Source organism: Chiloscyllium plagiosum, unplaced genomic scaffold (assembly GCF_037043375.1).
Source record: "Chiloscyllium plagiosum isolate Xiang-an unplaced genomic scaffold, Cpla_swu_hap1 HiC_scaffold_18, whole genome shotgun sequence".
Classification (NCBI taxonomy): domain Eukaryota; kingdom Metazoa; phylum Chordata; class Chondrichthyes; order Orectolobiformes; family Hemiscylliidae; genus Chiloscyllium; species Chiloscyllium plagiosum.
The window spans coordinates 42,097,672-42,122,817 of NW_028270156.1; the positions used below are offsets into that span (position 1 = coordinate 42,097,672).

General features: G+C 40.8%; 1 protein-coding gene across 2 annotated transcripts in view; it reads right to left on the bottom strand.

The window, feature by feature from the left end:
• trim66 (tripartite motif containing 66) overlaps positions 1-25,146 on the bottom strand; it is a 231,161-nt gene that overhangs the window by 77,730 nt on the left and 128,285 nt on the right. Inside the window, exon 2 of one of the 2 annotated variants that reach the window (XM_043705850.2) lies at positions 4,739-4,842. In XM_043705850.2, the coding sequence (XP_043561785.1) occupies positions 4,739-4,842 (104 nt within the window). The remainder of the gene's footprint in view (positions 1-4,738; positions 4,843-25,146) is intronic. The other variant, XM_087996546.1, reaches the window with a different exon arrangement.

Sequence of the window (25,146 nt, forward strand, 5' to 3'; positions counted from 1 at the left end):
CCTCCTCACTATATGGAGCTTCCTCAATCTTTGTGTCATCCGCAAACTTACTAATCAAACCACCTACATTCTTCCCTAAATGACGTATACACATTACAAACAACAGGGGCCCCAGCACTGATCCCTGTGGAACACTACTGGTCACATATCTCCAGTCAGAAAAACATTCTTCCACCTCAACTCTGTCTTCTATGACTAAGCCAGTTCTTCATTCATCTTAATAGTTCACCACGAATCCCATGTGATTTCACTTTCTTTATCAGCCTACCATGAGGGACCTTGTCAACAGCCTTGCTATAGTCCCTGTAAACTACATCCACTGCCCTGCCCTCATCAATCATCTTTAAAGCTTTATGTTTATATTACTTACTTTCACTAGAATTTTGACTGGAGAGGACAGTCCCCCATTTCCTCCCCATTCCATGCAAGACTCTTTGTCAAGTCCATTCCAATTTGGCCACCTTATGACTCAGTCTGTTAATAGCTACCATATTGTTAACCTACTTGAGGTAAAACATTTAATCCCATCAAGGAGGAAGTCCTGCCTATGAAACAATAATAGCAGGCAGCTTTTCCATCTTTCCATAAAGTGCCCCCTCCCCCCCGAGCAGTAGCTGGTCAACTAACTTGCCCCCAGCTATTGAGAAACCTACCACAAGCAGATGAGAGGGAAAGAAAGTGGCAGAAATGGAAACGTTTGCCACGGCTTCCACTTTTATGCCTATGCCCCACTCCCAACCTGTTGTTTTCTCCCTGGCATGGAAATAACATTTCAACCTAACATTTAGGAAGTCCAAATAATAAGTCTACCTAGCACTCCAATGCTATCTATCTACATTACGTAATTCTCTCTGTAAATGAGCATTGCATTTGTTATTCAAGAAATTACTCCCTTGCAAACTATCAACTAACAATTACATTACCTCTGGTGACCCGCTGCTTGCTCTTACAAAAGTCAATTTCTCTGGCAGAAATGGTGCTATCAAATACATCACTTACACTTCTCTGTATTGAACTTCACCTGCTATGCGTCATCCTCAAGACTATATCTGTCCTAATCCCTAAATTATTATGATTTGTATTATCTGCAAAATTCATGATACTGCTCCCTACAAGTGGTAGATAATTCACAAAAATTGGAAGGTAATGGACCCAAAACTGACACTTAGTGAAAACCATTGCAAACTACCTCTTAATCTGAATAACATCCATCCATCACCACTGTTTCCTGTCACTGAACCAACTCTGTATTCATATAGCTGCCGCACTCTTAATTCAGTGGGCTTCCATATTTTTAACAACTATCTTATATGACACTTGGTTAAATGCCTTCAAGGTCCAGATATACAACAATTATTGTGCACATAACTTCTCTCTCTTCTTTTAGCGTAATCTTCACATCATCAATTTTTCTTATCACATCTATCATTCTGTCTACAGTCACACTCAAAACAGAAAAGGAAAACTGCTGTGTTAAAATTTGCACCCATGGCATGACCCAAACAATTCACCACCCTTTAAGAAATACTATTTTTTGCACATTTCCCCTGCATACTGCAACACTAGCTAACTCTACTGCATGCAAACATTTGAATTTTGTTTAAAACTGTCCCAGCTGAACCACACACCAACAGGTTTACAATGAAAATATAGTGTCTTAACCTCAGGCTGGGATCAAATATCATTATCTCAAGTTCAGTTGCTGACTTTGTTGCTGCTTTGGCTTCTTACCACCAAACCAACCTATGATCCTTTGATGCAATCTCTTAGGTGCAAGGTTTCTGATGTAGCTATAAGATTAGAAGAAACATTTTGCGAATTAAATTCCAAATGACTTTTTACTAGGAAAAGCACTGAAATATAGTGAAGACTGTGTAGTGTATGAAAATCATAGCTGACTTTATTTAATATATAGAACTAATTGCACGTCACAAATTGTAGTGGCTACAGAATAGTAATGCAGTCTGACTTGAAAGTAGGTGATAAACTTCTGCAGACTATCAATAAAGGAATTCAAGATGATAAGTTTCTATACATAGTGACAGTCCTAAGTTATTGTGATGTTACCTGAATAGGAATCAAAGGCGAACAACATTTCCTTGAAGTCAGATTATAGTGTAATTACATTGCATCAAATTGCCAAAAATTCTAGCATTCAATGGCTATAATTCTAACATCCAAAGGCTAAAATGATCAGACCAGTTAAATGGGCAAGAATGTGTCAGATGAAGTATAATGTGGAGAACACTGAAAGCATCTACTCTCGGAGGAAAATTGAAAAGCTAACTGCTATTTTAGAAGATAAACCAAATAGATATTAGTCTGCAGAGAGTCTTGGGGTCTTTGTAAATGAATATGTATGTGAAGTTAACAGGTAACACAAAGTTAACAATAAATTCAAGAAGCAATTCAGAAGACAATTATATGTTTGCCTTCATTGAATAATGGTTGAACGTAACACCAAGGAGCTCTTGCAGCAATTATAGTGGGCTTATATAGTGCGACCTCACCTAGAATACTGTCCACAATTTTTAGTATCCTTTACTAACCATGATATACGTGCCTTAGATCAGTCAGCTGGCTGGCTGCTTTGTAATGCTAATAGTGTGGGTTTAACTCCCATACCAGCTGAGGCCACCATGAGAGGCCGACCTTCCCAATCTCACCCCTCAGCTGAGGACCGGTGACCTTCAGGTTAAACCACCATCAGCCATCTCGCTCTGATGATTCTCTGGGACTATGGTAATTTTAATAAATGCCTTGGAAAAGGTGCAAGAAGAATTAACAAGATTGACTTCTGGAAATGAGAGATTGCAGATTTCATTGAAACATAAACATTTGTTAGGTCTTCACAGGGTAACTGCAGAGGGGATAATTTTCCTGGCTGGAAAGAATAGAAATAACATAACTAAGTGGTAGATCAGTTAGGACTGAGCTGAGGAGAAATTTCTTCACGCTGAGGGTGACAAGTCTTCAGTATTGTCTGCCTAACAGAGCTCTGCATGCTCAATTGTTATGTATATTCAGGACTGGGATCTATGGATTTTTGGGTACTAGGGACAGACATCACAGAACATTGGGATAGACCAATGATCTTTGGTGGAACAGGTGCAAGGGGGTTCAAACTTTATTACTTTTATGTCTTAGGTTCTCATGTTCGAAATCTATTTTTGATATTTGCCACAACCCTGAACCATCACCATCACAATGTGTGCAACATGATCCATAAGTGCAGAATCCAGGAATGACCCAGTGAAATAGGCAATACTGACATTATCATTAACAAAGAAACTCCACAGAAATTCAAACCTGTTGCCTGAATTATAGCTAAATAAATGAAATGAAACTCATATTTGTAATACAGACAATTCTAAATACAATTACCAATTTTTTGTAACATAGACATTCGCCTTCTTCAGAAGTCTACTTTCTTGGTCACAATTAATACAAACAGAGTTAAATAAGTTAAAGTCTGGGTACCTGTTCATCATGTATTGAGCAGAATACTACTGGATTATTTTGAAATCTTAGTATAGTATAGTTATGACAACACTCCCAGTACAACCATAATGCTGAGTATACACATGAACCAATATGATGTTATCAGTTCTGAAAAACAATGTTACCAAACCAGATTCTTACTCACTTGTTGAAGTAAAGGGTCTGCAGTTCTGCAACTATTTTTATGATGGCACTTATCATTGCAATAAACAGCTGTTCCTTTCCACTTCAATCAGAATATAAATTTAATTTAATGGAAGGGAAAGAAATTACTTCTCTGAATTCAGCAGTTAGAATAATCTCAATTTCAACCTTTCTCACTATTTAAATTATGATGTCACATATTTTGAACTCAAAAATATATGCACATTTAAACATTCTTAAGCCTGGAAATTCATAATTTTATTTATTTATGGCACATGTCCATTGTTTGCAAATTCAGTATTTATTGCGCATCTATAATTGTCTTTGACAAGATGCGGTTCAGGTAGCTGCCTTCTTGAACTGCTTCAGTCCATGTTGTGTAGGCACATCCACAGTGCTGTTAGTTAGGGAGTTCCCAAACTTTGGTATAGTAATTGCAAAGGAACAATAATGCATTTTTTAATATGAGGATAATGGACAACTTGAAATTGATGTTCTCATGTTCCTGTTTCCCTTGTTCCACTAGGTGGGAGGGGTTATGGGTTTGGAAAGGGAAAAGAAGGAATCTTAGTGAGTTTCTGCAAGGCAGCTTCTATATGGTACACAATACTGCCATCAGTGATGGAAGAAATGCATATTTCTGGTGGTGGGTGAGATGCCAATTAGGCAAGCTACTCTGTCCTGGATGGTGTCAAGTTCAGTGTGTTAATGGAGTCTCAAAAGGCAAACAAAACAATCCTGCCTTAACAATGCAAGGATGAGCATCACAAAGAATTTTTACCTTATTATCTCTTTTATGAAATAAATTGCCATTTCAAATAGGAGGACAAATAATATTTTTCAAAAAGCAGTCACTTTGTCACATTGGAAGTTACAAAGAAAATGTGAAATATATTTTATGAAATAAGTATAAGAACTGGAATTATCATTGCATCTTTTTTATTCAAGAAATAGATGCAAGTAAATGCAGTTCAATTGTTGATTTGGTGAACTGAGTAATCATATGTGACATCTTAGCAGCATCATGCAATTTTTATGCAAAACACACTCAATAATTTAAATGCAGATTACTCAAGATTCATATTGTGCTTACCTTTTCCATCTTTTGTATTACTTGGGGATAGTCTCTGATGAAGACATTCTCCACTACATCACTTGTGAAACACGTTTGCCTGCAAGCAGGGCAACAGATAATGCCTGAGGTAGCCAGAGCAGCAAAGACATGAAATCAACAACAGGAAATGAGATTAACCACACACATACAGCAATAGCAAATGCAGTTTGATTTTTGTAAGACAACCTCCAAAAGGAAATTAACTTTCAATGCAATGTCATAAATTTATATCGAGGAAAATAATACGAGTACATACAATCAAAGTGAATATTACATTAGGATGCACATAAAATTATCAAATCAAAGTGCATATAATGACCATAGTAACATGTTAACCTTTCTATACAGTTTCCTACAGGACTATTAATTGAAAGCAAAATTTACTAATGAGAAACAATCTTGACAGTTCCCAAGAGAAAGAGCATAAAGGGATACAGAAGTAAACGGAGGCTGAAATCAAAGCAGACAATATTGGAGATATTCAAAGGTAAGGCAACATTGGTGGATAGAGTAAAACAGAGTTAATTATTAATCAGAACCTCAAAAGTTACAAATACAATAGATTTTAAACAAATGAAATGAGGGGTCTAGGGTGAGGTGTCTGGGAGGTAAAAAGGCTTGGGAAGAGAATAAAAAGAGAAGGCCTGTGATGCGGTGAAGGCAGAAAAGACTAAGATTGGAATTTAGCGTCAGTAGTGGGAGACCATATACATTAACTACAAAACTATGGCAGCTCCACATAGCTTCTCTCCAGAAGACTAGATGCAATTGCCAGACAGACAATAAAGCACCTATCTGACAGCAAAGATTCGTCTCCTACGTATCAGGCCCCAGTAGGATGGTTATCCTTCCCTGAAAGTTGTCAACAGTTCATCAGAATGTGCAGCACTACCAGAACAATGACCACTGCTGCTGTAACACTTGGACCTACCTTGAAGATCACAGATGGATCTTCAGGTTGACATGTGTGTAGACAGGGTGGGTGTTGCAAGTAAGTGTTTGCCAGTAAGCAATGTGTAATGTACCAAGGGAGTGGTGTGGCTTTCAGTAGGCTCTCCATTTCCTGATGCCTGCTCCCTTAGCAGGCTCAGAGTACCTGTGAAAGAAACAGCCTCACTCACTAGGCTGCAGACAAAGCCATTTGCTGACTTTTTGTTTTACACAGAATAGCCACTGCCCACTGAATGTCAGTGGCAGTAGGATGTCTACTTAAAGATCACAATTGGCCTCCGACTGGCATGGTCACCAAATGTACTTGAGCTTGACTGGAGGCAGGTGGACGAGGATGTGCAGGTTGGGTCCTCACCCCTCACCATTCCATCTAATTGATACTTCCACTACCACCTGCCACCTGCAAACCCAATTCAAGGTTGAGAAAGGGTGGGGGTTAGGGGGAGCATTCAATTTCCCTAAAAGACAAATTAGTTGGTGGTGCAGGCGAAAGATAGTGTAACTGGGGAAGTAAAGAAACATGAGGCACGTCCAGCAAAGGTGTGAATTGCATAAGCACGAATAATTACTGCCCAAAACCAAAATAAAATTAGAACCAACAGAATGGGTGAGAGTAGGCATGGAAAGTGTAACTGGATGATGTTTGAGGGGTCTGACAGAGTGAGCAAGTACTTTCAGTTGAGGAAAAAGGATGATACATCTTAAGTGCTAGTATGGAAGGCTGCATGATTAGAACAGATGTGATGCATAAAGAGAAAATGAGAGAATCCTTACAAGAACCAGGGTGTTAAAAAGTGTAGTTGACGTAGCTGAGGGAGTCAGTGGGTCTATGGTGATATTTGCTCAAAGTTTATCCCTAGAAAAGGAAACAAAGTCATGGAGGAAGGGTAGTGCCCTGGTCTCAATCATCTTCAGCTGCTTCATCAACGACCTTCCCTCCACCATAAGGTCAAAAGTGGGAATGTTTGCTGATGATTGCACAAAGTTAGCACCGTTCACAAATCCTCAGATACTGAAGCATGTTATCACCAAATATGATCTGAAAGAAAGCACGAGCCTAATGGAATGATGGAACAGGTGATGAATTAATTATGAGTTAACTGGATTTGAATTTGTTGTATAAATATGGGAAGCTAATAATCAGTGGGATGAAAGTTTTATGGTTAACTGAAATAAAAGACTCACATAAAAATGTAGACTTGAAAATTCTGTTTAAATATAGTTGGAGGATAAGGATGATGCTTTGACAGATTAACTTTTGTGGATAAACTTACAATCAAAGAAATTATTTAGTGACATCTTGAGGCATAGTCTGATTTTGATAAATTTAAGAAAGATGGAGGCTAATATATGGAGTACTAATGCAAGGCTGCAGTAATTTAATTTGGAAATTCTCCAACTTGGCTGGTATATAATTAATTGGACTGTGGAAGAAGAAGGACATATAGCAGTCATTTTATTGGTCAAGACACTTCAGCCCAGTGATCAATATATTGGAGATAGAATCTTTCAATTACATAGCATTAGGCACTGGATTCATGTCTACTGAGTGGACTAGGCTGGCTAAAAGGCTACCTAGATTCTGAGTAGAAAAATTCAGGAATTTGAACATTCTACCAATTTGAAATTTGGAGATGATAACCCACTAAAATCTTTGAATAGAATGGTTATGCCTTGTAAACCAGACCATAAGACCGTAAGACATAGGAGCAGGAAATTAGGCCATTCAGTCCATCAGGTCTGCTCCAACATTCAATCATGACTGGTAAAATACTGAGAATCATTCATTTTATTAACACAGATGTGTTGTCGAGTGAAATAACCTCCTTACTGAGTAGATCATCAATGAAAAAAGTACACATGAAATTAAATATGGGAAATGACAGAGAATCATGTTTGGAAAATCTGTAAATTTGTAATTTACTCAGTTGAGACACCAATGCATTTCTTTAATGGAACATAAACTTTCGACTAGTGTTATTGACATTGGGGTAGATATTTTAGAAGAAAGAGGTCAATTTTGTTGACATTACATACACAATTTGCTCATTCATCTTCTGAAAGAAAAATAACCTTTTGTAAAGAATGCAGAAATAAGAGATGAAAAGTATAACAAACTCAGCGATAAAAAAACAGATGTGAGATTTCTAAGAAATACTGAAGTGCACTGTCATGGCTTATAGCAGATCTGCCCTTTGCAAATGATTTCAATGAGGCAGTGACAATGCATTTAAAGGCATGGGATAAATATAAAAGCATTTTCATTTTAAAGTTTGGCAATCGGATTTAATACATTGTGAACAAGAAAATATTTGTAAGGAAAGGTAATGGAACAGTAGACAGGGTCTGACATGGACTACCAGCAAAATTTCTCACTAAACATTGGTGGTGGGGTGGGGGGGAATGTTTGCTAATGATGAATTCAGAGTGTGAAAATGAATACAGCAACAGGAAAGCATCATAGCAATGGGCATGTGGAACCAATATTCAGCAATAGACTGATTGAAGCAGTGCATGTACAAATGCCAGAAAATCTGAATAATATTCAGGATTGGGATGAAAAAATACAAGTAACATTCACACCAGGCAAATGACCATCCCCAATAACAGAAAATCCATCCATTGTCCTTTGACATTCAATGGTGTCACCATAATTGAATCCCCCACTATCAGTATTCTGGGCAGATACTGAACTGGACAAGCTACACAAACGCAATGGTTAGAACAGCTGGTCAGAGGCTAGGAATATCTGCAACAAGTAACCCAACTCGGACTCTCCAAACCTGTCCACTAAAGGATTCAGTCCTTAGGATCTGTCTAAGCCCATGAAATCATAGCTAGTGAAACTGAATTAACAGGTTATATTTGCATTGGTGTTCAGCATGACATGTGACAATTTAACAACAACTGATGTGGCAACTAAACCCAACATTTAAACAGAAGTTCTAGCATAAGGTCGTCAATCTGAAACGTCAACCCAGATTTTCCCAGGGGCAAGGGACCACTGTGTCAGTCTCTGAAGGAATTTTTGGGAAATCAAAGATTCCACTGGCCAATCACCTGGGAACCCTCCAGGAATTCGGAGGCTTTTGATAAAATTAGATAAACAAACTCATAGGGAAAGTTAGACTATTAAATGTGTAGTCTAACTCCTGAGTAACTATTCAACTAGCCCCATAGTTGCCTCACATAACCCAACCACACTTCCCCGAGACAATTTACAAACCTCAGATCCTGATTTGACATTTCCCTTCTCTCCCCAGGACTTAAGAGTCATAGAGATGTACAGCATGGTAACAGACCCTTCGATCCAACCCGGCCATGCCGACCAGATATCCCAACCGAATCTAGTCCCACCTGCCAGCACCAGGCCCATATCCCTCCAAATCCTTCCTATTCATATACCCATCTAAATGCCTCTTGATTGTTGCAATTGTACCAGCCTCCACACTTCCTCTGGCAACTCATTCCATATACGTACTACCCTCTGTGTGAAAAAGTTGCGCCTTAGGTCTCTTTTATATCTTTTCCCTCTCACCCTAAACCTATGTCCTCTAGTTCTGGACTCCCCGACCCCAGGGAAAAGACTTTTCCTATTTACCCTATCCAAGCCCCTCATAATTTTGTAAACCTCCATAAGGTCACCCCTCAGCCTCCGACGTTCCAGGGAAAACAGCCCCAGCCTGTTCAGCCTCTCCCTATAGCTCAAATCCTCCAACCCTGGCAACATCCTTGTAAATTTCTTCTGAACCCAACATCTTTCCAATAGGAAGGAAACCAGAATTGCACACAATATTTCAACAGTGGCTAAACCAATGTCCTGTACAGCCGCAACATGACCTTCCAACTCCTGTACTCAATACTCTGACTAATAAAAGAAAGCATACCAAACACCTTCTTCACTATCCTATCAACCTGCGACTCCATTTTCAAGGAGCTATGAACCTGGAGGACTTGACACACCCAACCCACTCTGAACCCAACACCTTAATTCTCCTGTTTCAATGTTGCAACCCACTTCCTTCCCCTGCTCTGGACCCATTCTGTTCCACTTACTGGGACCTCACACTCCCCCTTTCCCTGCTCCACACCTACTCCCTCCTTCTTCCACTGACAGATCGTTCCCTACCTGGAACCTGACGCATACCCTCTCCCACCTGGACCCCATATTTCCCAACCTCCTAAACACTGCAATGTTTACCTGGCCCCTTGCCACCTATAGGTGTTACTCTATTTCTCTGCAAGGCAATCACAACCAATTTGGATCCCTTTCCGACCTGGTATCCCATCCATTTGGTACAATATCCTCTATCTACTTGGCATCCTAACATATATGCCTAGCAATCCGGCACTTTATCACAGCTGCTACTCGAATTCCCTACCAACCAGAACTCTAACTTTATTCACAGTAGCTGTTAAAGTGCCTGTCTGTGAATCTGGACTTTTAAGTTTCAAAATGCAGGAGCTGACTTCTGTGAATAAGGAGTTGTGGTTTACCTTCCGTCAACAGTTTTGTACTACAACAGAACAATCAGAATCGAAGTGCAGCTCTGCCTTTCAGAGCTGGCCTGAATTAGATTCTCCTGTCAAAAATATGAAGATCTCTCATGTTAAAAAAAATGTGCAAAATAGCATTCAAGGAGTAAGACAGCTACTCCTCCATAAAATCTGGCACCAAAACTCTGTTTTTGTCTCTCTCCACAGACACTGACTGCCTGACCTGCATTTTTTTCTCCATGTTTTTAATTTGAGAATCTGTTTAATGTGAACTCTTATAATTTAGATTTGACAGGTGAAGAAATATTCCTTTGCCTTTGGCACTTCTAACCTACCCATGAAATAAACTCGTCTTCCTTTCTAATTCCAACATATGATGAAATGAAAACAGCCATACTCTAAGTGTAAGAGGCATGTTTTTTTTTTACACAGAGGGTGGTTCACATATGAATGAACTTCCTGAGAAAATGATGGATGTGGGTACAATTATAACATTTAAAAGACATGTGGATAGATACATGAACAGGAAATATTTGGAGGGATATGGGCCAAGAGCAGGTTGTTGGGACTAGTTTAGTTTGGGATTATGTTCAGCATAGACTAGTTGGACCAAAGGGTCTGTTTCCATGCTGTATGACTCTATAAAAAGAATAGGTGGGGACTGTATTTGTGAGATTTCAACAAATGTTAGTTTCGTAATCAGATCGATAATACTTCAATCAAGTCATTTGGGCTAGAATAATATAGATATGAATACATAAGAGATTGTATATATGTTAATTGAAATTCAAGAAGAAAACTAAGTAAATGTTTGGAAAGAGTAACATACAATGTATATGATTGGATAATGTCAAAAGACATGTTTGTGATGAAGAATTTACTTGAACTCATTTTTGGAAGATTATAACAATGCAGTTTAAAATGGAATCAACCATGGTATTTCTTCTAGGTAATCAACATACGTAGCTAATCAATGTGAGTGACTGAAATGAATTTTCAAAACTGTCTGAAAGATTAAGTGCCAAATAGTCACCTTCCTTCAAATTTGATCAGTTTTATTCAATTTCACCAGCCTATTCAATAAGCATGCTCAACTAATCTTTTGGCAGGTTTTCTTATTAGTTCTGTAGAGAATGGATTTGGTTCAAAGTATGAGGCAAGTCACCTTGAAACCACTTCAACAACAAAAGGCAACAAGCTTCCTCCTTCTCTTACGTTCGGGACACCACCCATGCCCTCCACCTGCTCCATGATTTTCGCTTCCCCGGTCCCCAACGCCTTATTTTCACCATGGACATCCAGTCCCTGTACACCTCCATCCCCCATCACGAAGGACTCAAAGCCCTCCGCTTCTTTCTTTCCCGCCGTACCGACCAGTACCCTTCCACAGACACCCTCCTTCGACTGACTGAACTGGTCCTCACCCTGAACAACTTCTCTTTCCAATCCTCCCACTTCCTCCAAACGAAAGGAGTAGCCATGGGCACCCGCATGGGCCCCAGCTATGCCTGCCTCTTCGTAGGATATGTGGAACAATCCATCTTCCGCAACTACACTGGCCCCACCCCCCACCTTTTCCTCCGCTACATCGATGACTGTATCGGCGCCGCCTCGTGCTCTCACGAGGAGGTTGAACAGTTCATCCACTTCACCAACACCTTCCACCCCGACCTCAAATTCACCTGGACAGTCTCAGATTCCTCCCTCCCCTTCCTCGACCTTTCTATTTCTATCTCAGGCGACCGAATCAACACGGACATCTACTACAAACCAACCGACTCCGACTCCCACAGCTACCTGGACTACACCTCCTCCCATCCTGCCCCCTGTAAAAACGCCATCCCATTCTCCCAATTCCTTCGACTCCGCCGCATCTGCTCCCAGGAGGACCAGTTCCAAAAACGCACAACCCAGATGGCCTCCTTCTTCAAGGACCGCAATTTCCCCCCCCGACGTGGTCGACGATGCCCTCCACCGCATCTCTTTCACTTCCCGATCCTCCGCCCTTGAACCCCGCCCCTCCAACCGCCACCAGGACAGAACCCCACTGGTCCTCACCTACCACCCCACTAACCTCCATGTACAGCGCATCATCCGCCGCCATTTCCGCCACCTCCAAACGGACCCCACCACCAAGGATATATTTCCCTCCCCTCCCCTATCAGCATTCCGTAAAGACCACTCCCTCCGTGACTCCCTCGTCAGATCCACACCCCCCACCAACCCAACCTCCACTCCCGGCACCTTCCCCTGCAACCGCAGGAGGTGCAAGACTTGCGCCCACACCTCCCCCCTCACCTCCCTCCAAGGCCCCAAAGGAAACTTCCATATCCGCCACAGATTCACCTGTACCTCCACACATATCATCTATTGCATCCTTTGCACCCGATGTGGCCTCCTCTATATTGGGGAGACAGGCCGCCTACTTGCGGAGCGTTTCAGAGAACACCTCTGGGACACCCGGACCAACCAACCCAACCACCCTGTAGCTCAACATTTCAATTCCCCCTCCCACTCCACCAAGGATATGCAGGTCTTTGGACTCCTCCATCGTCAGACCACAGCGAAACGACGGTTGGAGGAAGAACGCCTCATCTTCCGCCTAGGAACCCTCCAACCACAAGGGATGAACTCGGATTTCACCAGTTTCCTCATTTCCCCTCCTCCCAGCCTGTCTCAGTCAAATCCATCAAATTCAGCACCGCCTTCCTAACCTGCAATCTTCTTCCCGACCTCTCCGCCCCCACCCCAGTCTGACCTATCACCCTCACCTTGACCTCTTTCCACCTATCACATTTCCGACGCCCCTCCCCCAAGTCCCTCCTCCCTATCTTTTATCTTAGCCTGCTGGACAAACTTTCCCCATTCCTGAAGAAGGGCTAATGCCCGAAACGTCGATTCTCCTGTTCCCTAGATGCTGCCTGACCTGCTGCGCTTTTCCAGCAACACATTTCCATCTCCTTCTCTTACCCCACTTCCCCAATGGAGAGGGTCTCGAATGAACTAAACAACTGACAAGCAACCAAAGGCTGAAGTCTTCTCCAAACAAACAGCACACTGAGTAGCAAAACTTACTTGGAAACATTAGAGTGCATTACCACAATTTTCCTGTCCATAGGAAAAACGCACTGGTAGCTAAATAACAATGACTCCACCAAGCAGGGTCGCAAAAGTTCACCAGCAGTTGCTTACCTCCCTGCATTGGGATTTTAGTCCTCAAAGTGGGAGGTGAGAGAAAAAAAAAGAGACCAAGTATTATTATAGGTGCAGGTGCTATAAATTATCACTTGTGCTCACAGTATCTGGCTACGTTCCCAACTAAACTGTAATATAAAACCACAAAATGACAATTGAATAAGTTAATAAAGCATATGGTGCTGCCGGGCTGGTGCAAAATGAAGTTGAGATGTCAAAAAAAAGAATGAAATGTAAGGACCATTATTAATATCTATTCTATCAATTTGTTGATTGCAGTGTTTTATTTGAAGAGATTGAAAGGAAGAAAATGTGCCTTAATCCAGGTGGAACCATGCCATAAACCTTTGGAGTGTACTAAATTCAGCATTTTATGGTTGTGTTTGTCTGCTCTGTGACAGGTTCTCATGAACACAGTAGAACAATAAGAGAAGGACAAGAAATATCTGTGTTAAACATGATTTTCTGTAAAGACAAGTAGATTTCTTCAGTAACAGATTCTTAGGGAAAGAAAGTTTTATTGTTTAAAACTTACTAGCATTACACTTGAAACTGCAATAAAGCTAGCAGCGATGGCAGGAAGAGGTTACTCTAGACTGGAGGCATGTTCCAGTATCCTTTCACCCGGCTATCAGTGAACTAGTAGCCCAGTCTGACAGGTAAAATGAATTCACATTAATGGCCCAAACCCTCAGCCCCCATAGCCTCCACTTCCCTCCATCTGATCCTTTACCTCTCCAGTTTAATTCCAAATATAATTAAAGGTCTTCAACCAGAAATACTCACATTTTTGTCTCCAGCCTGATCTACTGAGTTTGTGAGTGTTTTAAAAAATAATTCACAAAATGTGGGCATTATCAGTTAAGCCATCATTAATTGTACATCTCTAATAACCCTGGAGTGTAACACCAACAGAGCTGTTAAGGAAGCAGTTTCAGGATTTTGAACTAGTGGCAGTGAACGAACAGCAATTTAATTCCAAGTTAGCTCACCCTAATTCAGTTGTAGACCATTTCTAACATTCAATCCAGAAATGTTTTCCATTCCTACACAAAATACTGCCATGTATTTTGTCATACCACACTGGGGAAGCATGCTGGAAATTAAGCTTTGCTATTCCCAGAGTCATCACAAAAGTTAAAGATTTTACAAAAGTCCGCAGAATTCACCAACTTACTGAACTTCTAGACCTATGGTGACAGAAAGCAGGGATCAGGTTTCTGTACTTAACAAAAAATGGCTATTTATTACAAATAAATAGATTCTAGCAATAGGTAAACAATTATGAACTGTTGATAAATAACGCTACTAGTTAAAAACTCCAACCCTTTTATAAAACTCATCCTATGGAGACACAAAAACGTGGGTTCTATGGGTGGAGTTGGGAAGGCATTCAATGGTTCATTTCCACAGGGTTCTCAGAGATGACCCTTTTGGCTTATCAGAACTTACTAATTGGCAATCTCTCTATTCTCCAGATATTTTCACTTGCCTGCAGAAGACACAGAGTGGCTGGTTCACAACTTACAAAGTCTCTGAGTTCTTAGTTTAAAGCAACAGCTTGTAGCAAGGAAGGAAAATATAAACTGGCTTTTTTCAGGCTTTAGGTATATCAGTTCACCACAGAGACAAAGGCAGCACTTTCCTGACTGGAGATCTGAAGGTTTCTGACTATCTCACTCACATTCCACCAAGCTGTTCAGCTATCTGGGATTAATTATATAGTTATGGCAAGCAGAAGGCCTTTGTCATTGATAGCTATTGCGCTGTTCAAATACTAATGAATGACACTTTAAACTAATCTAAGATAGTGCAGAAATACAGTAAGTGTAATTTGTTTTGTTGCCACAAGGGGCCCTACTAATATTATGTTGAAGGCAAATGGTCAGCCCAGGGTAAAGGGAGATTTACTTCATTTGTTTAAAATCACAAAACGCCAGGTTATAGTCCAACAGGTTTATTTGGAAGCACTAGTTTTGGGGCGTTGCTCCTTCATCGGGTGGTTGTGGAGTATGAGATCATAAGACACAGAATTTATAGCAAAAACTCAGAGTCCTAAATAGATATATTGAACAAACCTGGATTGTTAAGTCTTCCATCTTTTAGAATGCAGATTTCGGTTCATTAATATGTAAATCCCAGAACTTTTTTAAGTCACCTTCTCAAGATAACTTAAGGTTTTATAACAAACGGTGACATCTCAACTCAGACAATGCATTAAAGGTGTGAGGTCAGAGTCTATCTGTATCCCAATCTTGAATCAGACTGGTTCTATTTCCAAAGTGGAACTTACAAAATATTACATGTATTGACTGCTTGCATTGACTGCCTGCAGATTGTGCATTTTTTGAGCAAAATAGAATGTTCCTGCAAATATAATTCTGCAATTATGAATTCACCAATAAACTTGCATGTATGTGTATATACATGAGAGACAGAATGAGTGTGTGCATGTGCGTGTGTGCATGCAAATGCACGTGAGAGAGTGTTTTTGCGTGTGTGAAAGCTTAGTAAAGTGTGTGTGAGTGTGATGGAGTATAAGCCTGTGAGAAGGTGCGTGCGTCAGTGTGAGCGTGAGGGGTGTATGTGTGTGTGTGTGTATAAGAGAGACCATGTGTATGAGAGAGGAAAAAGAACCAGTCTGGCTCAAGATTGGGATACAGACAGACTCTGACCTCACACCTTTAATGCATTGTCTGAGCCTGAAATGTCACTTTTTATTATAAAACCTTAGGTTATCTCGAGAGTTTTGAATTCATGTATCGCTGGACATCGGAGTGCGTCTGGGACAATTGCAACATTTAAAAGGCATTTGGATGGGTACATGAATAGGGAGGGTTTGGAGGGATATGGGCCGGGTGCTGGCAGGTGAGACTAGATTGGGTTGGGATATCTGGTCGGCATGGATGGGTTGGACCGAAGGGTCTGTTTCCATGCTGTACATCTCTATGACTCTATGACTTAAAAGTAGTTCTGGGATTTACATATTAATGTACCGAAACCTGCATTCTAAAAGATGAAAGACTTAGCAATCCAGGTTTGTTCAATATATCACTGTATGACACTATAATCTTTTGCTATAAATTCTATGTCTTATGATCTTATACTCCACAACCACCTGATGAAGGAACAGCACTCCGAAAGCTGGTGCTTACAAATAAACCTGTTGGACTATAACCTGGTGCTGTGTGATTTTTAACTTTCTCCACCCCAGTCCAACACCGGCTCCTCCACATCATACTTCATATGTAACCATGGCAAAATTGATGCAGGAATATTTTTACTCTGTATCTGAGATCTAGAGTAATTTTTGCAAGGTTTGTAGCTCAGGTTGAGGTTTAGGGTGTAGGTTTGCTCACTGAGCTGTAGGTTTGATATCCAGACGTTTCATTACCTGGCTAGGTAACATCATCAGTGGCGACCTCCAAGTGAAGCAAAGCTGTTGTCTCCTGCTTTCTATTTATAGGTTTGCCCTGGAAGGGGTTCCTGGGGTTTGTGGTGATGTCATTTCCTGTTCGTTTTCTGAGGGGTTGATAGACAGTATCTAGATGTATGTGTTTGTTTATGGCGTTGTGGTTGGAGTGGCAGGCCTCTAGGAATTCTCTGGCATGTCTTTGCTTAGCCTGTCTCAGGATAGATGTGTTGTCCAGGAGAAATGTTTTTTTTTCCCTCCATGTGTAGGGCTACACACAATAGGATGGCTTCTACAAAGATCTTTTGCACTATCTTTTGCAAGGATTCCTGCATTTGATGAGCTCCAAAGACAGGCATCGAGTCATAGAGATGTACAGCATGGAAACAGACCTTTCGGTCCAACTCATCCATGCCAACTAGATATCCCAACCCAATCTAGTCCCATCTGCCAGCACCCAGCCCATATCCCTCCAAACCCTTCCTATTCAATACACCCATCCAAATGCCTCTTAAAAGTTGCAATTGTACCAGTCTCCACCACTTTCTCTGGCAGCTCATTCCATACACATACCACCCTTTGCGTGAAAACGTTGCCCCTTAGGTCTCTCTTATATCTTTTCCCTCTCGCCCTAAACCTATGCCCTCTAGTTCTGCACTCCCTGACCCCAGAGAAAAGACTTTGTCTATTTATCCTATCCATGCCCCTCATAATTTTGAAAACCTCTACAAGGTCACCCCTCAACCTCCGATGCTCCAGGGAAAACAGCCCCAGCCTGTTCAGCCTCTCCCTATAGCTCAAATCCTCCAACCCTGGCCACATCCTTGTAAATCTTTTCTGAACCCTTTCAAGTTTCACAACATCTTTCCAACAGGAAGGAGACCAGAATTGCATGCAATATTCCAACAGCATCAATAAACACAGATAAATAACTTTGTGACCCTTTGGTCTGGGTTGGAAATAGATTCAAATTTATAGACATGGAAAACCATCCAATTTCAAAGGTAATTAGTTTCCAAATATATTTAACCTAATTCTGAGTAATGCGGAAGGTACAGTTGGGTAATGGAACAAAGAAGGTAAAATATTTCCTCTGTACAGAACAAAGTTATAAAGTGTTCATTTGCTCAGTTCTATGTACAGTGAATAAACTATACCTGAAATCAATCATATTCGAGATAAAAACAATAAAGAATGGAAATACATGGCAGAACAGACAGATTTAATTGAGAGAGAAATAAACTTTTCAAGCCAATGATCTTTCTTCAGAACTGGAAAATGTAACAGGCTTAAAGCAAGTAGATAGAAAAGAAAGAGTGAGGATAAACAAAGGTGAAAGTCTGCAATAAGGCAGAAGCCAAGAAAGATTCAAGGGGTCTTTCCCTTGCTGTTACAAGGGAAAAAAACTGGATGGGTGACAGGGCAAGTAAAGTCACAAAGTATAGGTCAAGAAGATGTGTAAAATGGTAAGAGTGCACACTATGAAGTGCCCAATGGAAAGATAAGCTTCACTGTAACAATATAGGAAACTTGAATATAAAGTTTAGAGTGGGAGTGGAATGATAGACAATTCAAATCTAGTGCAGTTCAAATTGAAAATAATACAAGAAACGCGCTGTTTTACCTGGAAGATTTGTTTAGGACCCTAGAAGGTGCAAAGTGTTCTGTGGAGAGGTTAGTCCAAAATTAGCTGCAAAAAAACCTAGCAAAAGATGTGTTATTGTAAATGGCAAAATTGGGCACAAATATATGGGTGAAAAAGGAGATCCTCTGTGAATTCTGATTTGCCAGAAGTTCAATTAGCACCACTTTCCCATTAGATTCACTCACTTGGCATCTTTCCCTTAATCTCCAGTGACTTTCACGAGTTTACTTAGTGAATTTCACATCAATGTGGCATACTAAACTCACCACAGAAAGCTAATGATCTTTCTTGACCAGAAAGTAAACAATTAGAAATATGGTTTTGAATTGTTGAAGATTTTAAAAAATGTCTATTCTAAAAAAAAATCCCTTTCTTCCTCTCAATTCAATCTCTTTCCTTCCCTTTTTTTCCTATACCTGACTATATCTTGCCTCACTCTAGATAACTCTCATTTTCACATCTTCCTCTGTTAATCCTTTATCAACACATATGCATTTTCAGGAAACAGGAAATAAACTTTAAATAAATGGAATTTTGCACTCCCCTCCTTCAAATGTAACATGAGGAACAGGGAATTAACAAACGTTTGGTTCACAGTCAATGATTTTCATTCTTGCCTGCCCAACTACACTTATCACACAACATTTGCACATAAACAGTTTGAATCATTTAAATTTTATTAGAATTTGGAATTTCATATAATAAGGTTACGTTCAAGCCCGGGTGTCACTGGTGTCACATAGCGTTCACCAGTAGTCTCAATGCCTTTTGGGAGAGGTGGGTACTGCAGGGAATTGAGTGCTTTATTTCCCATTCCAACTCTATTTTGAATAAACTCCCTCCTTCTCTTCCTAATCTCCCTTCACATTTTTTTTCATGAAGGCATTGCCTTATCAGGCTTTGCTCGTTAACATTTCAATAGCCACAGGTGCTTCAGTTTTGACACACTGTGAGCCATCGCTTTCTTCGGGAGCTGGAACAGTGTTAAGGACTTTCCAGTAAAGGGAGACTTGGTGACAGAAAAATAAGGCAAAATAGGTTCAAAGTATAAGTTATTCTATGCTCATAAATTCATAAAATAGATTAAACAATTTAAAAGATCCCAGAAACTCAAGTTGTCCTCGAAATTCCTTGATCTTTAACACTGGCAGAAAATCTACTCCAGTAAGGTCTTGTGACATTGATATGAAATGGATAATATTCTATAATTAGGACACAAATTAACTAAAATTACTTGATCAAATTCAACATAGAAAAAGTGAGGTGGTACACTTTGGGAAGAAGAAGAAATGGATCAATACTCCTTGGAAAGTTAAGAACTTAAGTGGAGTAGAGAGAAGAGGAATTTGGGAGTATAAATACACAAAGTAGGAAAAAGATGTGACAAAAATTAACAAAGACATTGAAAAAGCAAGCACATCATTGGATTCATTTCTCTAGGAATAGAATTGATAAATAAAGAAATCCCAGGATGGTCTCCTTCTTCAAAGACCACAATTTCCCAACCCACATGGTCAACGATGTCCTCCAGCACATCTCCTCCACTTCCCGCATCTCTGCCCTTGAACCCCACTCCTCCCAACGCAACAAGGACAGAACACCCTGGTCCTCACCTTCCATCCAAACAACTTCTGTATACATTACATTATCCTCCACCACTTCTGCCACGTACAAACAGACCCCACCACTAGGGTTAGGTTTCCCTCCCCACCCTTATCAGTATTCCGGAGAGACCATTTCCTCTGTGACTCCCTTGTCAGATCCACGCCCCCTTTCGCCCTCACCCCACTCCCAGCACCTTTCCCTGCCACTGCAGGAAGTGCAAAACCTGCACCCACACCTTCCCCCTCACCTCCGTTCAAGGCCCCAAAGGATTCTTCCACATCAGACAGAAATGTACCTGTACCTCCACAAATGTCATCTGTTCCACCTGATGTGGTCTCCTCTACATTGGGGAGATAGGATGCCAACTTGCAGATCATTTCAGAGAACATCTTTGGGTCACCTGCACCAACCAACCCCACCGTGCCATGGCTGAACACTTCAATATCCCCTCCCACTCCACCAAGGACATGCAGGTTCTGGGCCTCCTCCATCATCAAACCCTAACTATCTGACACCTGGAGGAAGAACGCCTCATCTTCCACCTTGGGACCCTGCAACCACACGGGATAAACGTGGATTTCACCAGTTTCCTCATTTCTCTTCCCCCCACTTTATCCCAATCACAGCTTTCAACTCGGCACCGTCCTCTTGACCTGTCCATCGTCTTTCCCATCTACTGCTCCACCCTCCTCTCTGACCTATCACCTTTTCCCCACTTTCATCAACTTATTGCATTCCCAGCTATCTTGTCCCCAGCCCCACATCTCTCCCATTTATTTCTCAGCCCCCTGGCCCACAAGCCTCATTCCTGACGAAGGGCTTAGGCCCGAAACATCAATTCTACTGCTCCTCGGAAGCTGCCTGACCTGCTGTGCTTTTCCAGCACCACACTTTCAACTCTGATCTCCAGCATCTGCCGTCTTCACTTTCTCCAAGTAGTTAACCAGATTGGATTTGTCCTGCATTTTATATACAGGATGGACTTGTGTCATTTTCTAGATTGCAAGAATACTGCTAGTGTTCTAGCTGTACTGGAAGATCTTGGCTCGAGATGCATTAGTTCAGGAGCACAAATCTTCAGTCATATTGCCAGAATATTGTCAGGGCCATCGTTTTTGCAACATCCAGTGCCTTCAGCCATTTCTCCAATTCACATGGAGTGAATTGAATTTTCATGAAGGGTTGCTTCTGTGATGCTGTGATGAGCAGGCATAAATGAATTGTCCACTCAGCACTTCTGACTAAAGATTGTTGTAAATACTTTAGTCTTATCTTTTGCACTGATATGTTGCACTTCTATAATTGAGGAAGAAGATTGCTCCTCTAGTGAATTGCAAATAGTCCATTACCAACATAGCTGGATGTGATAAGACTGCAGAGCTTAGATCTGTACACTGTTGTTGTTTGTATCAGACATCTAAGCAGCTTGTCCATGAAAGACACTCCTGAGCTTCTGTTGTTTCAACATTTGGGAGGGGAACAACTTTGTAATGTTAACACTGAAGAAGCTTGACATGATGCAGGAGGTAGGATGATGGGGAGATTCCATGCTGAGTTGCAAGACAGTCATAGGGTGAGGGAACTCAATTGATAGGGGTGCTCAGGTGGGAGGGAGAGCAGTATGAACGAGAGGGTATAGCTGCTGCAGGTGAAGCTCAGAATGATAGACAGTAGCACCAACAGGAGACTGTGCAGCATAATGGTGGGCATTATCAGACTGTGGCAATGGGCCTGAGCATTTGAGGGGGGGGGGGGGGGGGGGGGCGGGGGGGGCGGATACTCAAATCATAGTTCAGAGACCCCGGGAACCCACGTTTGAATCCTGCCACAGCAGATGTTGGAATTTGAATTCAATAAGAACCTGGAATTAAGGGTCAAATGATGACAATGGAATGATTGTCAGAAAAGCCCATCTAGCTCACCAATATCTTTTAAGGAAAGAAACTGCCATCTTATTTGGTCTAGTCAGGTAAGAAGGAGGGCAGGGTCAGTGGCAGTTTGATGAGCAGGAGAACAGACTCTATTTCAGAACAGGAGAAAGTGAGGAATGCAGATGCTGCAGATCAGAATCAAAATTGGGGTGCTTCAAAAGCACAGCAGGTCAGGCAGCATCCAAGGAGCAGGAGAATTGACGTTTCGGGCAAGAGCCATTCATCAGGAATTTCTCTATTTCAGAATAGACAGAAGGTCCTTCAAGAGAAATTGTAGAGTGCTAATTCACAACATCTGTTCTTTTGTTCTTCTACAATGAACGCAGACATATTAATGAGTCATACAGTCAATGAGTCATGGTACAACTAGTCCATGCCAACCATAATCCCGAACGAAACCAGTCCCACCTGTCTGCGCTTGCCACATATCCTTCCAAACATTTCTTATTCATGCACTTAGCCAAATGTTTTTTAAACTTTGGAAACGTATCCACATCCACCACTTCCTATGGAGATGCATGAACCACTCTGTGTAAAAAAAAAGTTGCCCCTCATGTCTTTATTAAACCTTTCTCCTCTCACCTTAAAATTATACCCCCTAGCCTTGAAATCCCCCTCCTTAGGGAAAAGCCAGATGCCATTCACCTCATTTATGCCCATCATTATTTTATAAATCTCGATAAGGTCATCCCTTAACTTCCTATTGTCCAATGAAAAAAGTTCCAGCCAATCCAACCTATTTTTATAACACAAGCCCTCCATTCCCTGCAACATCCTGGTAAATCTTTTTTGAACCCTCTGCAGCTTAATAATATCCTGCCTGTAATAGGGTAATCAGAACTGGTCACAGTACACCAGAAGAGGTCTCACCACTGCCTTGTAAAATCTCAACAAAACATTCCAACTCCTATACTCAAAGGTCTGAGCAATGAAGGCAAGTGTGCTAAACTTCTTCTTAATTGTCATCTCTGCATGTGACGCAAACTTCAAAGAATTACGGACCTGAATGCCTAGGTTGCTCTGTTCTAAAACACTACCCAGGACCCTACTTTAACTGTATAAGTTCTACCTTTGTTTATTTTACCAAAATGCAATACCTCGCATTTCTCCAAATTGAACTCCACCTGCCACACCTCAGCTCATTGGTCCAATTGTTCAAGATTTCTTTGTCATCTTAGATAACCTTCTTCACTGTTCACTAGCACCAATTTTGGGGTCATCTACAATCTTACTAACCGTGCCTTCTAATATTCTTATCTAAATTATTTATACAAATGAGATACAAAAGTGGACCCAGCACTGATTCCTGTGGAACACTGCTGGTAAAATACCACCAGGCCGAAAAACAACCCTCTACCACCACCCGTTCAGCTGATTTTGTATCCATTTGGCAAGCTCACTCTGAATCCCATGTGATCTGACTTTATTAATTAGTCTATCATGCAGAACCTTATCAAAAACTTTACTGAAGCCCAAGTAAACAACATCTACTCTTTCACCTTCATCAACCGTTTTGGTTACTTCCTCAAAAAACTCTATCAAATTAGTGAGACATGACCTCCCCCCATACAAATCCATATTGACTATCTCTCATCATTCCTTGCTTCTTCATGTGCATATAAATTCTACCTTTCAGAATCACCTCCAACAATGGACCCACCAAAGTCAGATTCACAGATCTGCAGTTCCTCAGCTTCTCTTTATTCTTGAACATAATCTTAGTTCTCCCCAACTCCAACATTTAATTCCATCGTCCTCATGACATTCATTCACTCTTTATCTTGAGGAAAAGAAATGTTGGACTCCTTACCTCCCTTCTCCGTATAACATGCAGCTTCAAATTTACTGCCAAACGTCTGAATTATTGACAAAAATACCACTAGAATGGAACATATTTTAAAATTATTGAGTAATATTCAACTCTGAGGTATTGAAAGAACTAAACAGGGCTTAACAGGCATCCCTGCTTTATAAAGATAGGCGTGTAAAACTGGAGGCAACAAGACAGCAAATGGTTTCAAAAAGGAGGGGGAAAGCCTTTGACCTAGGAAGTAGTACAAAATGGCAAGTTGACTTTTCTTTAACCATGTTATTATACAACATCACAGAAATCCAATCTGCATCACAATGCGATGCTATTGTTACACCTTAATGCACAAGCAGATACAGGTTACTGATTCATCTCTCAAACTGTGCTTAACTGATGTCACTGAACCAAAACAAATATGTACAGCATCTCAAAAATTCATAAACATTATCTACTACTACTACTTTATTCAACTTCTTGGTCTTGCATTCATCATTTCAAAATCTTACTGTACACTATTTTGGAATTGTTATGATCCCAGAACAGACTGCCAAATTGATGATATGATCGGCTTAAAAACCAGTACTTTTTTTTAAGTCAACAGAGTACAAGACCCAGGGGACTTGGAAAGAGAATAAGGCCAGATTATTCCATAGTTTTGAACAAACAACAATAATATTTACTTTATAATATTATAACAATCCACAATATATGTTTAATTCACAACACCAATAAACTTGTGGCAAATATGGGTTGTGGATTATGACCAAATCCCCACACAAAACATATTTAATAACTTGCCCAAGACAGATTTCTCAGCCATTCTCTGTATGTTAATGACATAGTGGCTGGCAATGTTCCCTCTAAATATGTTTTTCTTTTGCATGGCCTCCAAGGTCTGTTTGCAGGTGCAGTTTCTGAAAACAGAAATCAATCAGCATGGGAGGAACCTCCATGGGACCATGCAACTGAGAGGGAACATTGCATGGTGGTTCATCAAACTTCACAAGGGATCAAAATTCTTCACATTTGTCAATATGGTCTTGAAACTCTCTCAAGAAGCAGGCTCTCTTTGACTGCCTCCATTACTGCTTTTTTCTGGTCAAAAACCCTCTTCTCTTGGTTCTATATTCCCTTTGACTACAGAAACTGCCCTCCAGCACTCACTCATGGGTATGACTCCAGTTCTTCACTGACACATATTTTCATCAAGCCATCCCTGATGCTGCATAAGATAGAGATGGTCAAGGTCGCAGATTTGCAAGGTGCTCTCACAATTACTGCTGTTTTGCAGTTGCTACAGACTGTGCGATTATGTCAGAGAGAATCAACATTTAAGGTGAC